The sequence below is a fragment of the Corvus brachyrhynchos genome, unplaced genomic scaffold (genome assembly GCF_000691975.1).
Source record: "Corvus brachyrhynchos isolate BGI_N302 unplaced genomic scaffold, ASM69197v1 scaffold22, whole genome shotgun sequence".
NCBI classification, from domain to species: Eukaryota; Metazoa; Chordata; class Aves; order Passeriformes; family Corvidae; genus Corvus; species Corvus brachyrhynchos.
In genome coordinates this window covers 7,308,313-7,326,213 of record NW_008238355.1, presented here as the reverse complement: position 1 = coordinate 7,326,213, position 17,901 = coordinate 7,308,313, and the positions used below count along the sequence as shown (strand labels likewise).

The 17,901-nt window shown below is 39.2% G+C and overlaps 1 protein-coding gene across 3 annotated transcripts in view; it reads right to left on the bottom strand.

Moving 5' to 3' along the window:
* Nucleotides 1–801: 801 nt before the first annotated feature.
* The window catches only part of MCTP1 (multiple C2 and transmembrane domain containing 1), a 235,269-nt gene continuing 218,169 nt past the window's right edge, over nucleotides 802–17,901 (bottom strand). For 2 of the 3 annotated variants that reach the window (XM_008634576.2, XM_017735425.1), the window contains 4 exons: nucleotides 10,295–10,404; nucleotides 7,384–7,493; nucleotides 3,873–3,970; nucleotides 802–2,812 (listed from right to left, as the gene is read on the bottom strand). In XM_008634576.2, coding sequence (XP_008632798.2) covers nucleotides 2,741–2,812; nucleotides 3,873–3,970; nucleotides 7,384–7,493; nucleotides 10,295–10,404 — 390 coding nt within the window. In that variant the 3' untranslated portion in view covers nucleotides 802–2,740. Of the gene's footprint in view, nucleotides 2,813–3,872; nucleotides 3,971–7,383; nucleotides 7,494–10,294; nucleotides 10,405–17,901 lie in introns of those variants that run through there. The other variant, XM_017735426.1, reaches the window with a different exon arrangement.

The following is a 17,901-nucleotide window of genomic DNA, read 5'->3' as shown; positions in this document are numbered from 1 at the left end:
AAAACTTGGGGGCTATTGCACTTGGATTTAAAATACTAACTTACAATACAGCAGCTCTTCCAGTTAAAAGCTCATTGCTATTATGAAAAATACTTATGTGTTCCCACAAAGAGGAACAACTGTAAAAACAGGGTAGGCAAGCTCTGTACTCTGAGTTATCAGAAGGAATGCAGTAAGAGCCTCTCAGGTTAATCAGCCTTGGTGGATTTTGAGTACTCTGACATCCAATCTAAATATGGACCCCAATTAAACTAATGATTTTCTGTGAACCCACATACAGTTGCAAAATTTTATTTTCTGAGAATAGAAACAATTTCATGATTGTGAGATGCCATATTCGTTTTTGATTGCTTATGAACAGACCAGTTGTTTTCGGAATAAAGCCTGCCAAATCTAACAGGTTAGAAATGGACTTCAGAATCAGTCTGGAAAAGGAAGATATGTTGGAATATTTATGGCATAAGGTAGGACTGGCTCTTTACAGAGGCCACTGAGCAGAGTAGACAAACTACAAGTAGTGAAAATGGGACAATTTTAAATTGTCTTCTTGTGGCAGGAGAATCATATTTAATCAATACGCATTCTTAGCCTTGCCTCTGTGTGACTGAGGCATTTAAAAGGAGTTCACCATTTTTCAACAAACAGGTGTTTTTCTCCCCTTGCCCCCTCCCCCTGCATGTTATGGAACTAAAAATACTGAAATCCTGCACACAGAAATATGATGTTTTCACTCGCCCATCAGAGCACTCATGGAAAAACAACAGTGCAGAATTTCAAAGACAGAGGCTTCATAATATCTAATAGAGTGATGCTTAGAAGTGTGTTTAATGCAGAAAACGTGCATAACCAGCTCAGCTATTACCACCGAAGCAGACATTTGAAATTGTGTACAAAAAAAAAGACAAGAAATCACACACAGGCTGGTGGGCAGCGTTAAGAAGGTACAAGGCTTGCAGTGTATTAAAGAAATGTGCAAAACTGACAACAGGCAAGAAACATTCACATCTTGTTGAGTCACAAACTTGTCTCTTTTAAAACAAAATAGGCTGACCAGTGATTCTGATTTCATCAATAGTATGTTGCTCTTCAGGCAGGATACAGCCAAAAGTTTATGCAAGCTGCAAAATTAAACTCTTTTAAAGTCATGATGTGACAAGAGCTTATTTAGGTCCACAGATCTCTGCAGAGCAGTCATTTGATTTGCATTCTTTTAAGTATACAAACAGAAGAATCAAAATAACTGTCACATAAGAACTGGCTATCATCTTATCTGCAAAATAAAGAAATCCAGGATGATCCTTCATGAGCAATGCAGCTAACACATATTTCTTTGGACAAATACATATTCACATGTGCTTGCAAAGTATTTCTAAATAGACTTTTCAAAAAGTATTTTTAGAGTAGTGCAATATAACTTCATCTGCAATTGCAACCAGTGAGAGGTAATCCAGAGAGGACCTCAGCGCCCCTTGAGGATACAGTCCTGTGGCTCTCCCCTGGACAAAAAAATCCCCTTTAATGCCACTGGGAACTATAACGAGGAGCTGTGCACAGGTAGTCCCTCAGGAATGAGTCTCTGCTCACTGTGTGGGGAGCTGAGTGTGGAAGTCTGCATGCAGCTACCAGAATATATCCCCAAGTACTCGTTATGCAGTGGCCACTAAGACATTTGAAATGTAAATGTTTCTCATCTATGTTCCATGTAATTTATAAGATAATGCAGTTTCCATGCAGTAGGAAAAGATTGTATCGGAAGAACTGACATTATTAACTAAGGAAAAAACCCTGGGTATATCAGTTTCACCACAACTGCATTTTTTTCCTCTACACTGTATTTCACATTGATAACAGGTCATGTTATACCATAAAGCATATTAATATGATCTTGTGATTCGAATGGAAAACCTTTTCTGCAAGATATCCATATTAAAATAGTTATGTGCACAAAAAGTGTTCATAGCATGACACCCAAAGCAGTATGGAGTTAGTTCGACCCATTACAGCTAAACTATGTAATACAAATGAAGACTACTGGTACATGTAGAAAAATATGATAGGCAATCAGTTACAAACCTGGCAGTATTTCAAAACAGAGATTTTTAGGTCTTACAATGGAATGATAAAGACAGCAGGAACTGCTTTTGGGAGCTCCAGAAAGAGATTTGCACTTGGTGTTTCTCATCATCTTATAAGCAGCCCTACCACATAGAAAAATGTTGCACCAGGAGTTAACATCAGGGTCTGAAATTTAAAAAAATTTGCTAAAACTTAAGTGCAGTAGGCTCCACTAAATTGTATTTCTCTTTCAATATACAAAACATAGAAAATTGTAATGATGACTTACTGGATAAAAATATTAATGCTCACAAATAAAATCTGAGAAATTTCTGAGTCAGATTTAAAGTTACACATTTTGTAGGTTTAGTTGGCATGATTTGACTATCTCACTTATCTTTGACCACCAAGTAGCAGTATATATTCCCCTTTTTAGATTGACTTGTTTAATGCATTACATTGTTTCTAACAAGGCTTTCAAATGGCAAAACCCCTGCTTGAAACAAATGTCTTTACAATGAGAAATAGATCTTCCATGAGAAACACCTTTTAATACCATTTACAAAATCTCCCCACGAGATAGAAAAGCAAGATAAATAAAAAGCTTAGAGAAAGGAAACACTTCTTAGGCTTGCACTTTTATCTTCCCCTGGCAGATGCTGGTCTCCTCAACACATGAAGTTGGCTAGGCAGGATTGTTTTTCTTTCTCTTGCTCGGGCTGTGAGTAGGATCTTGTTTCAGTTCATGGTATTGCATCTGTTTAAATACAAAGTTCAGAAAGAAAGTTGTCAGGTGGCACTTCCTAGAAAAAAATAAAGATATAGGGTTTTTTCTGCCAGGGGATAAAAAGTAAAAAAAAAAGAAAACTTTCCCTCTAAAAATGACAGGATTTGCAGATGTGATTCACCAACAACAGAATGACAGATCTAGAATAAGAAGGAAAACCAACACCAGGAATATCCTGCCAGGACATAACACTGCATGCTGATGTAAACTTAGAAAAGACTACTTTTTTTTCGTTTTCTCCATGAGCTCTAACAGACAATAAACATTATCATCTTGACCATGTTGGATACCATTCTTTGTAATGTTTCTTAAAAACTTGTTTATTTCCAAATGCCTACCACAGAGGGTATCAGATACACAGAGGGTATTTGCACCCATATCTCCTATTTATACCAGCTCTGAACTGAAACTAGAAATATGGGAAGTCTATAATGTTTGTGATACCAGATGTGATTTATGTGCTTGATGTTATCTTAAATCTTGCATGCTCTCTGGGGATTGTGTACTGCATCACAAAAGCATGTAATTCACAACCAGCTTTTTTTTTTTTTAAAGGCATTTATGGGCACAGTTGAACTGTGGCCACAGCAAAAGCTTTCACCCCAGGAAAGGAAAGGCTCTCAGAGTGCTGTCACATGACACTCGGCCATGCTGCCTGCCTCTTCCATTATTTGACCTTCCTGTTCGTTTTCTGCATGTCCTGAGAACCTCAGCTCCAGTGTTTCCTACACAGTGCCCTATCCCAGACAGATTTACATGGTGCTGGAGGCTGTTCAATACAAGCTCTAGCATCTGCTACCATCTCACAAATGCTTGTCCTTCTACTGATTGCTCCTATGGATCCTCAGGGGCACAACCAATGTAGGAACTTTTTTCTCACTGGAAAAAGACCAAGCAGTCTCCTTATGGTTCACGGACTATCCCCAGCTTCAGCTCACAATTTCTTTCTGCCAAAGAATACAATATTAAATCAAAATAACCACTTTAAAAATCTGTTAGGAAAAAAAAACCAGAAAAAATATATACACACCACTTGCACATCTGAGGGGACTCTGGATAGAAAGTCAAGTAGTTCGTTGTTATCAATTGCATATGGATTTCGAATCTTCTTTGTAAATTTATTGATGCCTGCAAAAGTGAAAGTTCAAATGTTACTATCATAAGATATAAGATATCAAAAAATACATACTTTTGGCAAAGTTTTAAAACAGATTTTAGGATCCATTTTGAAGCCTGACAGTAGCACTGAATGAATGCATGAATGAATGTATGAATTGTGACCTTGGGCTCTAAAGGTTGGACTCTGCTGCTGTGGTTCCCTGTTTCAAAATGCAAAAGTTCTAGGGACATTTTCAAATTCCTTTAATATATTATTTTTTTGAAAGTAATAGAAACTGTGATTATTATAAGGGAGTTGGGAAAGGTAGAGGCATAAAAAGTATTTAATTTCTGTAACAGAGAGGATAAGTAGAAATGGGCTTAATTGCAGGACAGAAGATTCAGAAGATTCAAGAAAAATATTTTTCATGCTAAGGACAATGAAACATGTGGGAAGCAGTGACGTCTGCATCATATGAAGGTTTTAGACGAGTTTGCACAAACCTTTGTCTGGGAATGACAGCTAGAGATGAGCTGATGGCAGTGCAGAGAAGAGAGGATATGTCTCCCTTAGACATCATGGTCTTATAATGCTTACTGACAATTAGTGTTCAGAAACACCAAGAAAAATTATCCACAAAATAATCAGAAACCAGCCTTTAAAATTAGACTTATTTTCTTACTATTACATACCCAGTCACGTTTATACACTTTGAGAACCTGGTTTGTGGGCTCTGGGAACACATGTCTAAAAGATGGCAGGAACAGTGCAAACTGCATTGACTCGCATGTGAGCAGGAGACACCCAGGACACTATTAAAAATATGCCTTTCTGTGTAGTTTATCCAGGCTCTATCAGATATAACATAGTTTATCTTCCAAAATAGAGATTTTGGAAGATCAGATATATAAAACCTTTGGTGCCAATACTTTTCAGAAAGCCTTAGCAAGGATGTAAAGCCTTTGGACAGGGCATGCAAGATTCAGTGTTAGCAACACCCACAGCCTCCCACTGCATGAATCCTCAGTTCTGCAGTGTAGATAGAGGATGCTGCCCTCCCTTTATATGGTGATTGAATAGTGAGTGTTCAGAAGGAATATCTGAGGTTCAAACACCTTTGTTTAAGAAGACGTTTTGCATCAGCAAGTGACTGTGAAATTTAAGGTCAACACCACTGTTCACTGCACATGGCCACTGGACCACCTGTGGGTGAATTCAGGTGGTATGATCTCACTTTTATCACATCTGATAAAGAAAAATACTAGTCAGCATGTGAAATCTTGAGAAAGAAAAAGCACTGCAGAGATGAGAGGGGATTGGTCTTTTCCAAGAGTTTGAAAATTTTCAGATTAAAACAATTATCTTTGAATTTTTTTCCACACAGACAGCTGTAGCTGTTACCAGGACTCTGCACTTCATCAAGTGGGATTAGGGTGGATCCACCCCACCTAACGCACCACATCTTCAAGGACCAGTCTCCACTGGGAGAGACACAGCCAGGAAAAAAATGGAGAATTTCTTGCTAGGGCAGGCTGAAAGGGGCAGTCCCTATGGATGCACAGAAGAAAGACAGCTATGCAAAAGCTGAGACATAATATGGAGAAATTTTCATTTAAAACCTCTACCTTCCCAAGAACAAAATGGGCAGATGCTGCTACAGACCAGCTCAAACATTCCTACAGAAGTAAGTCAGAAAAGAGAGATCAGTGGCTTCCACAGGCAGAATGGATTAATAAATATACCCAGGAGAGGCTAGAAACACGCAGTGGTGGAGAAAACAGGTAGGTGTTTGGAATACTGAAGGTTTGAAGGAACAGCTGCTCAAAGCTATGCTCAGCACGACATGGCTCTGTGAGAATTCATTTCACCCTGAGGAGGTCTGGATTGTGGGAGCTGCAGCTGCACAGTACCTATCTGGTCTCCTGGCATCATGCAAGAGGAAAAGGTCCCTAAAGAAGGGATCCACGTACATTTGCTGAGTAAGAAGTCACCTAAACTGAAGTGCAGGAGAAAAACATGGAGTTGAAACCTGTAGTGAACAAAGGGCCTTGAAGTTGTATCTACATAGCCTATGTAACTTGAAGGCAGGGAGAGAAGAAAGGAAAAAAGTGCAAGGTGCATTTATAGTAATTTATGCTTACACTATCCATCCATGGTTTGGGAGCCTTGGGAGTTGAGACTCTGCCTTACCTGAAACAGACATTTCTGTGGGAGTGTGACACTTCCAGGGGTATGAGTCATGAGCTTTTCAAAGAACAGTTCTGGCTCTACAGTTATGTGGATCTTGGAGGGCTATTATAATCTCAGGTTATTGTATCAAACAAAGGGGATGTAAGAAAGCAAGATGTCAGACATGTCTGGAAAATGACAGGAAAAGAACACAGACAAATACTTCAAACTTCCTGTGTGTGTGCTAAAAGGAATGAAATTTTGGGAACAAACTAAGAGTTTGGGTTACACTTAAGTGATGCGTGGTATGGGGGAATAAGTAAAAGTCAAAGACAGGAAAAGAAAGGAAGCCCATCTGCTTGCTTTTGTTACTTCTGTAGAAATACTTTTGTATTTTGTTCATATCCTCTTCATTGCTTCAGCTATGATCACTTGAGAAAACATTCTAAGGAAATTACTAATATTGACTGATAAATAAAAAATAAATTCTTTGGAGTAAGTTCAATGATTTTATGCTGTCTCCTGAATTCAAAATTTTCCCACAAAAGTGTGATTGCTATTCTTTCTTCAGAAAGAAAATCTAGCCACTGATGTAACTGAGACTGTGCTCTTCATAAGTCTGTGCTACCGGGTAAGGGTACAGCTGCCGGTGTTGTAAGATGTATGAAAAGATGTACAAATGAAAACCTGGAGCATTATTTACAACAGATGTAGTAACAGCAGCTTTTTAAAATCAGTATAAAGAATAGATATAAAGACAAGTAGTGAAAGCTTGGATCAATCATAATTCCAGCCAGAGTTTCTGTTCATTATCAACCAGCCAAATACCACCTATTCCTTTCTGTCTATCTAAAGGTGACCCCTTAAACAGGTTTCTTGCTGCTACGTTTGCATATACTTTCACAAGATAAAGTACCACAGTAAAAAAGGCGTATTGTCCTAAATGCACTATATAGATTGAAATACCTCTATTTGTGTATAAGTGGTGAAAATAAATCAGAGTAATATCTAGACAAAGCTACACTTTGATATATGAAGAATCCTCATGGCTACATGTTTATAGTATGATTAAGTCTAGAATGCCAGCCAAGAAAAATGCATTTTGTAGGTGGACCTAAATATTTACACTGTCACAATTTTTAACTAACCTGCCTATTTCCATCATGGGGTAGCTTTATGACCATAAATACCAAAAAGCACTGTCAGGGTAAGTCATCCATTAAAAACCAGGTTTTTTTAAGTGGTACAGACAGTTTAAAAGAGCTTTACTTACCCCAGACAAGGACAATGTATCTCAGTGGAATGAAATACAGGATGATGGTGAACACAGAGAGGGCAACAATTGCCAGCCAGCTCAGGAATGGGACAGTCCAGTTGAATGTACTAAAGAAAAATTAACAAAAGTCAAAACTGAGGTCAGCCACCAGAGCCAATAAAAGAGCAAATAATGAGCAGGACAGTGGGAAAAGTGCCAGTTTCCACCAGGGAGAACAAACTGAGTCTACAATGAATGCATGGATGCATTTGTCATTCATCGGGGAGAGCCTGGGCTTAGACCCACTGTCAGTGGAAATGAAAGGAGGTCCTGGCTTTGCCCACTCACCTGCTGAATTTCACCTCTCCTGCCCCAGCAGTGCACATCTGCCAAGCGAACCACTGCTCTGCTTTTCGGAAATCTCAGTATCAGCTAAATCTCAGTGCTAACCCCAGTTTCAGCCAACATCAGCCAACACCCACAGAGCTCCTTTCTCCCCAAATGTACTCACACAGGCAAACTATATTCCCTTCTCAACACCATGGCAGAGTAGGATACAATAGCTGGAAGAGTATTGCTAAGGATTTCTTGTTTTATCTCCTCCCTGTTTCACTGTAAGGACAGCATAAGCAGTTAAAGGCTGAGCAGAGACTTTCCCCTCTGTCTGAGATATGGGTTCACTCCTCAACCAGGTGCCTTCCTGTTTTGAGGGAAAAGGCAAGTTCATGGTTATGCAAAGCTGGAAACTTGTCCATTTGCTTAAGGAGGGGGCTAGGGGAAAAAAAGGAGGTGATAAAACAGTCAGTCATGAAGACAGGGAGAATGCAACAGCAGTGGTTGAGGGAAGAAATAAAACCCCTTTGGATGTAAAAAAAACCCAAACAACCAAAACAAACAAACAAAAACAAAAAAACAAACCCCAACAATAAAAAACCAAACCAAAACGAAAACAAACAAACAAAAAACCCAAAACCCCTAAAAAACGAAAGGTTATTTATCTATGAATAAAGGAAGAGAATTTCTAGGATCCCATCAGAGTTTCAGGACATTACCTTTCCAAAAAAAGTCACAGATAAAAACATCCTCCCTAAGGGTCCCAGACTCTATTATCTGATAAAACTCTGCTGGTCACCACATTCTGCAAAGGTGAGGTGTGAGAAAGGGAAAGTTAATAGATGATGAAACAGGGTGCTGTAGCTCTCCAACCCCTGTGTTCAGTGAAGAGAGAAAGACCAGATGATAATTTTATACATATGTCCCATAGGAATGTTGGTTAAGGGGAGCTTGGCTCAGTGGATTTGCTCCATGAAGGCACCACCATGTCAAAAGTGTTGCATGACATTTATCCAGAAGGAAAATGTGGCTTTGGCTCTAAATAGTCTCATGATACTCTTTAAAGTATTACTACTAACTACAATCTCAACCAATGCGATTACATTATTTTGGCTTCTCTAGATGAATAATTGCAATTATCTGAATCGCAAGCCATATTTTTCATAATGAGCTCTGGCTCCCTGTGTTTATTTGTCTTCTTTTTTCCCTGGCAATTTTGACATGTCTCCACTAACATTATGTTAGTGTCACTTAGTGTAGGATCCCTCCCTTTATCCTCAGGGGACACCTGCTCTTTTCCCCTTTTCTGTATGCATTTGGGATGAACAGAAGGTTGAGGGTCTGCTCATGTTCCTGTGACTCGGCTTTGTGCAATGGATCACAGACACACCATGATGTGTGGGAGCACTGGCTCCTCACTTAGCAAACCTCCTTATGGGCTGTGTTAACACAGCATTCAGTACAGTTTTCCCATTATAGTTTTAGGAGCAAATTACAAAGATTTATAGTCTCACTCAGTCTACAAAATTCTGTAGCTCTCATCTGGTTATATAACAGAACAAACCCTACCTCCAAAATGCACAATTAGAACTACTTAATCATCAAGACAACTTCCACGAACAGCCTTCTGATAAAGGACTTTTTTCAGAGACTGGCTCATTTTTCTAACTGGAGAACTTGTGTGATACAATATGCTTGCACCTGCCTCTCCTGCTGTGAACACAGCCTGCCTGGAATTGTCCCTATGGGAACACTTTCCCAGGCTTTCGTATTAGGGACTTTACTCTTAAATGCAAAAATGGCAATCTCCTCTTCATCGAGACAGAGCAGGACCATGTCAGAGATGATCCTCAGGATTCCTGCAGACTGACTTCACCCAAGGCATAGTTTTCCCAAAATTCACATCCAAAAGTGAATTAGGTAGTGGTGAGATGCTCTTGGCTTTTGAGGTGCAGAAAACCAAGTCAATCCTCTCCATGCTTTGCAGCTGACAGCTGGAAGGTGTCTTTCTGGAACCTGTCTGACCTCAAGTAATAAACTTTGTGTTGCTGTTCACTGACCATGCCAGAAATACACCAAACTTCCTGCAGTAAATCTCAGAACCTCTTTTTCTTAATGTTTAGATTTGCTGGCAATTTTTATATATCATGTATTAGGTGTTACAAATTAGGAATACTCTAAAGAAAAGGTTTTGCTGACTTACAAATACAACTTCCAGTGAGTGAACATACGTACATCCTTAGAATACAAAACCCCTACTCACTTCTGCTTATTTCCTTTATCAAAGCTGCATTTTTTATTATCACTTTTAAATAACTATGTCACAACAATATTCTCTTTTTGTTTTCCTTAAAAACATTAGTTCTGATTTTTGTCCCAGTTAATATAATTCTAAATTCCAGAATTAATATGACAGGATTTCCACTGACTGAGGTCCTCCATAAAGCAAAGTAAATATAGATGAGCTTGAACGATGGATCATCCAAAACTGGACTCCCTTGGAATAAATAAGTAAAGGTTTAACATTTTGTACCTCTGCATGGAAAAGATGTTAAAGAATATTGGAGAGCAATCCAGCACCTGTGTCAGCACTTACTTCTTGATCCTTTCACCAAAGGAAGCTATTTCATCTAGGATATTCTGGACAGTGACACACACCTCCTGGATGGCATAAAGTCTATTCATAAATCCTTTTTTTTCACTGTCCTAAATAAAAGAAAAGGATTAGCTGAGTAAAAGAATTTTTGACTGTAGGAAAAGGATTGTGTAGTCATCAGGAATTGGTAAAACCTAGCAATAAGAAAATTATTCCTTGTCCTGTAAACAGTGCTTATTGCAGTATATATGGCTTGGTATAGAAGCTGAACTCCACACAGTTTTGTTTGTCACTGCATTAGTTTCTAAACACATATTTGAATGAGCCAGGTCTCTAGGTTTTAAACATGCTGAAGGTGCCAACCTTGTATGTTATGTGCTCTTTCAAGTGGTAAGAGTCATAAGGTAGAATAAAGACTGTTTGTTGAAATGCTGGGTTTTGAGCTGATGTAGGCAGAGGAAAATAAATTTCTGGAAGGCACTGAGCAAGAAAACAGAAAAACTCAGCTCCTATAGGGAGCTGTTCTTTTTTCCCCAAATATCTATCTCTAAACTCAGACAGGTTTGCAGCATCAAATCCACTAACAGTGCTGTGTTAGATGGGATTAAAATGAAGTATCACCATGGAAAAAAAAAAAAGTTTCTCTTAATTTTTTACAGACTACAGATAAGACAAAAGGTTATGTTCAACATTTCCAAGCAGTTGATGCCATACTACCCTATCTAGTTTGAATACGATTGTTGTTTTCTGAAAATATGAAATTGAAAGAAAATCTTTTACTCTTAGGAAAATATTTCATTGAAAAAGTTCAACTTCTTGTCATCACAAACCACATGATACAACAATCTCTGTCATTGACTCTGAAGTTCAGCATCTAAGAAATACATGTTGCATTTAATTTTCCTTTTCTTCCCCTGATGCATAACTAGCAGACAGTATATTTATTCACTCATTTTGTTGACATTTTTGCTGTGTGAATAAATTAGATTGGAAGAAAACATCATTTATCATGTAATCATTTCAACAACACTGGTTCTGCAACGGTGTTGTCAAGATTACCTGTGAATATGTTTAAAAGTATTTAGTTAGAGAACACAGATTATCTAAAAAACAACTATGAAAGAAGCAGACAGAGAGAGATGGGAAAAATACTTCAGTGATTAAGTGTAATTTATAAACCAAGCACTTCAGACAAAGGAAAATCACCAGTTTTTCAGAATGGGAAAGACCTTAAATTCTCACAAAAGATTAATAATTATTGTATCACAAATAAATATTTTTGTTTTCTGAGAATGACCATAATGGCTCAGAACCAGTTATATCAACTACATGCAGGGCTGCACAGCAACACAGAGACATTTATGTAAGTTATTTCCTTAATATTTACTGCATTCTTGAAGCCTTTGCAATGACACAATTATTCTCCTCAGGTATACAGCTTCTGAAGACGTGTATCATATATCTAGCATGCTTCATTTGTCATCAGGAAATAGGCACCTGCTCTATTCCTTCACGTAAAACACATACTTCCAGTATAATGTCTTCTTGTACAGCAGAAGTGAACAATAAGCCATACAGAAATCACAGGTATTTTTCTCCTTTCTAAATATGTATGGCCTTTACCTCTTTTGTTTAAGAGATTCTGCCATCTATGTAAAGTTATTTTGATTTATAATTAACTTGTGTGAGAAAAGAATTATGTCACTCTAACAAAACCAGTACCCTTTGTGTCATATCCAGAACTCAGCTGGGGTTACATTCAAAGGTTCTGAGGCTGTTTTAATTTACAAATATCTTACAAGATAAATTTGTACCTCTATTCATGTCATGATTTAGGAATGGCACTCTCCAACTTAGTGCTCCCACTGAGACTTTCCAAATCCTGCCGCTGCTCGTTCACTCCCTCTCTCTCCCCACCCCAGTGGTGGGCTGGAGAGGAGAATTGGAGAATTGGGGGCACAAAAGATCACAGATGAGATAAAAACAATTTACTGGGAGCAATGAGATAAGGAAATGAACAGTAATAGCGTACAAAAGAGAGAGAGTGATTCACATGCAAAATGCTCACTGCAGAGCCCCATCCGACCGCAGCCACACCACCTGATGGCTCGGAGTCAGTGCCACACACTTATTCAACCAGAAGGAATCCCTCCTCCCCAGAAGAGAGTCCCTTTCCCCTGCCCCCAACAATGATGTGAGGGGGTACAGAATTACCTCCGGGTCCCAGCCATGCCCCCTCGTGGCAACTGCAAAAATTCCTCCTGTCCTAGCCGGAACCAGGACAATTCAAAAATATAGCAGTTTTAAATCATTTCCCACAAAATCCCTAAAGACAGAAGGAGAGAGAGAAAGGATCACTATTTCCAAACCACTTCACCTTCTTAGCTTAAAGGAAATTTGTTGACATACTCTGAGGCAGGATTAGACAAAACAGCACAGGAAAGAGGAAGCGGTCAGAAGGATCATGGCTCATCTTTGCTTAAACTATTCCCACATGTCCCAGAACTATTAACTGATTTTTATTTCCTGCTCCAAATATTTGTGTAAAAAATAAGCTGGTCTACGGGAAAACTGCACTTACTTTCTTCCAGCAAGATGCCGTGTTATCAAATACAATACACGAGCTACCTAGAGTATAAACCAAGGTTCACAATAATTAATTTTTCAAACACTACTGGCCTTTCCTTCCCAGAGAAAGATGGTGTGAGACACTGGAAGAGATTGCTGGCTTGAAACCTTACAGGTGCATGTGTGGGAAAAGGGGCAAGACAAGCCTTGCCCTGGTGAGGTGGTGCATTGCTCCATCCACCCCACCCCCTAGAGCCTGGATCCCAGCCCCGCAGTGGCACGGTGGAGGCAATGTTCCATACCTGCCCCTGGAGCCCCTAACCCAGCCCCAGAGTAGCTACCAGACCAGACATCCCACCTGGGGGAAGGGCCCAGGAAAGCCAAAGCATACTCAAGCCAAGCACGAGGCAAGCTCACGTCTTGACCATTGGAACCATCAGTGGTAGTCATATTTGGTTTTTTCTGTATCTCTTGTCTTTCTCTTTGTTCTTTTTCTTCCAATTCCTTTGTCTTGAAGTCTAAGTAACTTAAAATCAGATGGGTTGGAGTTTGTTAAGTTGAATGGACGTGGAGCTTGCTAAGTTAATGCCTTGTGAAATGCTTTATGTTGATTCAATATTGCTTTAAACTTTTGCCAAAGTTCCCTGTTTTTCTGAAGTTTGCCAGTAAAGTTTTCGGTTTTGACTCTTGAGGTGTCGGTATTTCTCCTTTGCATCTGACTCTGGTTAAAAGAAAAAAACCAATCCGTAAGCCCCTTTAAGGGACTCTGCAAGTAAGTTCTGGGGCCTTAAAGATGGACGGTGACTGGAATCAATTTCATCACTTGCATGACTACAACTGCCAATTTTCTGGATGTAATTGTCATTTAAATACTAGATAAAATCTATAATACAAAGCTAACAAAGCTTAATACAAAGCTTTATTACTATTTCATTTGTGTCATTTATTTGTTTGCAATAGGCTTAATGTACCTGAAAAGCAAGAGATTTGCCAGGGGATGGTTTTGAGCACAAATGGTGTCTTGGGTTAGCATGATATTCTTTCAAGTTGCTTTCTCCTAATTCTTATCTCATGGAAGGTAAATAGTAATGAGTATTTTGGACCAAACCACTACAAACTGTGAAAGCAGAGTCAAATTGATGTTGATAGTATGACCTGAATTTAAAAAAGGAAATGAACCCAAAGTAAAGACTGAGACAATGTCCTCCTCCTCTTCCACAGGAAAATGTAGAATAAAGATGGATATACTGTTTGGTGAATAGTAGTACTTAATATTTACATACTGATTTTCAGCCAGAACTGTATTTTCCATTTGGTGAAACCAAAGCAGAAGAAGTAAATGACTGGCTCTAGACTATGTCAAGCTAATTTACATGAATCCCTAAATAAAATCCATGTCGTGTGAGTCTTTTTATTCAATAGACTGTGCTTCCAACACCATGACAAAATAGGATGATTTAGGAAAGGATTGTATCTGTAACCCCAAACCTCTCTCACCAAGTGAAAGTGCATTTAAAAACCAAACATTTAAAATTACCAGAAAACCAGGAGAAATAAATAAGCCAGACTCAAAAGTAAACTCTGTTAAAGGTAGTGGGTTTAAGCCTGAAAAGAAAAAAAAGAGTTTTAAATACAGAGAATAAAACTCAGAACATTTTACGGTGGATAACTGTCCTATTAGTAACTTCTAATCAGGAGAGAAAAGCACAGATCATAAAAACAATGTAAAAGGAGAGTTCTGAGAATAGATGCAAATGTTGAAATTTTTCAAGATGCTTCCTGGGAAATCCAGGATGGATCTTCCAAAAACAACCCTCATTGCCCAAGCTGGTATGATAGAGTGCCTCTGCACACACCATAGCAACCAAGGCAAAGCCAGACTAACTTGTGATAGGCACAGAGAGCAGACACAAAGTCACCACTGATATGCCATTAGTGCTATGGTCTTCTCACTTGGCCACCAGAAGACACATAAACTCTTCCTTGCTTGTGTCATACTGGATTACCTGTTGTAAGGCCCCACTAAAAGGACTTTACGGTGGTTCTGGTACTCTAGGTTAGATACACAGGAGAAATACCAAACATATTCTCAAGAGGCCAAAACAAGACAAAAGTTTACTGGCAAACTTTAGAAAAATCAGAGAACTTTAGCGAAAGATTTAGTGCAACATCCAATAAAGCACTTGCACATTAACTTGGCCCATCAAACTTAGCAAACTTTAAACTTGTTTGATGTTAAGTTACTTAAAATGTCCCAAGAAGAGGGAATTAGAAGAAGTGAGAAAGACAGAAACTATATAGAAAAGCACACATATAACTCTCAGCTTCTGGGTTCCAGCGGTGCTCAGATAGAAACTCCAAGACAGAAACTCCAAGAGCAGGTAGGGTAAAGACATATGCTGACATCCTGCTTGTCCTTAAATACCCCTTGGCCTTTGTGGGCCCTCCTCCCAGGTGGGTCATTTGGCTGGTCATCTGGCCACTCAGGAGCTGGCCTGGGGTAGAGTGGAGCCCTGGCTCAGGTGTGCCATGGTAGGCAGCTCTGCCAGGCTGGGATAGGTGGGGGTGTGGGGCAGTTCACTGCCTCACCAGGGCAAGGCCTGATCCTCTCCCCCACACACAAGCATCCCAAAACATCTCAAACATCAACCCTTCCAGGCTCTGTCACCTGTGGCCAAAAAAGCAAAAGTATAGCCCTGCTGCTATCAGTAACGAACCCCTCTAATCAACCCCTGACTTTTAGTAACAAGCCAAAAAATCTCTATTGCTTAAACAGAAGAATACTACTTCTGTGAGAAAACTCTTCAGACTATTTCAACAAATAATTGGTGTCCAAAGTAGAGTCCATAAACAGGCACACACATCATCCCTCAGCAGGAGACTCAGCTATACACAGGACTCTAACACCATGGCAGACTTCCCTTCCTGGACTGATGAAATAGACACAGAAGTAGTTGGTAGTAAATGCATTAGTCCTCTACTAGCAGGAGTCATTAGTACTTCCCAGAAAAGCATGCAGACACAGAGTGTGAAATACTGACTTATGGTCTGGTCACTGCTCAAAACCCCACCTCAGTAGTTACCTTCGAAACCCTAACCATGGCTTTCTATGAAGCCCATGAAGAAGAAGACAGTAAGCCAACACTATTCTAGCTCTGGAGGCATTTGATCTCCTTAAAGTCTTCTGAATCTCTATCAAAAGGCCTCAGATCCAGTGATGGATACCCAGTTAAGTTTTTATTTTATCAAATTCTCAGGTAAATGGAAAGAGGACAGACAACCATGATGATATTGTTGTCTTAAAGCTGACTATGGAAGCAGGTCTTGAGGTAAAGCTGAATGGTGCACAGGATCTGCAAAGGTGCACGATGTGACCTGAGACTGGCCTCCTCATTACATCCTATAATGAACTGAGAGAGTCAGGTTATTTTAACTGTTCTTCCCCCTTGCAAGGCTATCACTCATGGAACAGCACAACCACATTATTATTCCCAATTCTTAAATTGAAAAAGTATGGGAAGACTGTTGAAGATATCAAAACTTTTCAGTGGGACCTTAATGGTTTAGAGGTTTCCATCCTTTAAGTAAGCCAGATTGTAACTCTTGAGACTTTCAGTTATTTTAAATAGTGACAGATAGCATGTCCAGCAGACAGGTACCTGCTGTTCTCTCCTCAGCATCAGAAAACTAGAAAACCTGTTTGGTACTCCTTCCACCCTGAAAAGGAACAGCAGGCTTCCAAAGCACTGGCACCATTTCACCTCAAACATTGAATCCCTGGGTTATGTAGATGAGCTTTTAAACTCTGGGCTTCAGCTTCGCCCATATTACTGGGCACCACATCTTCAGTGACCACAATTTTCAGACACTATCAGCTGTTTACAAATGCTCAATATGTCATCTTTAAAATCTACATGCTAGCATGTGTCTTTACATGTGCATGGTGGTGAGATCTGAAAATAATTGCTCACGCCTAAATGGAAATTGTGCTGAGGATTTTAAAATATGGAGAAAACCACATAATAATGAAGAGTAGGGTTTTACAGAGAGAAATTGTATTTGTGGTCATGATTATTAAAGAAAAAAGTAATAAACTGTTATTGTCTAGTAAGATTCCATATTTAAAACAGCAGATAGAAGGCACAACAGAAACTATATAAACATGTGGAAGAAAATACTGAAGACTCAGTAAAAAACTGTTAAAGACAGACTTGTTTCACCATTGCCCAGCCATTGATAAGACCTGCAGTTGAAGACCCGGTGTGATAATGGGCCACAATCATCCATTGATAATGGGCTGTCCATGATAGTGGGAATGAATGTGCCCTGCCATTAAAGGTGAGTGACCTGCAGGGCCAGCTAACTGGATATATCAGGTATCACTGGAATATCCTGTGAATACCGTGTCCATGGTCCCAAGCTGGAGTGAAACTGCCCAGTTGATGCCATAAAGCACCACTTAGCCTCTACATAAGGAATGCACAGGAAGTCTGACAAAGCTCTTCTCATGGACAAAGGCAGAAGGATCTTCACAGGATGCCACAGATTCTTGGTGATTACCTTTCTTCCTTTCTGTAATTCTTTGCTTTTTCCTACTTTTTAATTTTCTTTCTTGCTCTCTTCTTTGATAGTGAGTAAATGTGTATTAACATTTTCATTACCAGCATTTGACCTCCTTTGTGTTTTAATCTCACTCTGGGTATAGTTGAATCCTGCTTCTCCCCATTTTTTCATCTTAGGATGCATTTCCAGATTGGGATAGACTCACTGCTTATGAAGACACCACACCTGTGAGCACAAATGACCTGCTCTTAGCTGTGGGGTTGGACTAAATGTCTCCAGAGGTCCCTTCCAACCCTAAGAATTTTGTGATTCTGTGTGAATATTACAACAATCTGTTCTTCCTCAAATATTACATTGAGAGTTGATAAAAATAATTTTGAACTTTCTGTGACTTTTTGGCAGTACCACCTATGTAATGAATTAAATTTTTTCATAGACTGCTGCAGTGCTAGAAGATAAAATTGGAGAGGGAAAGA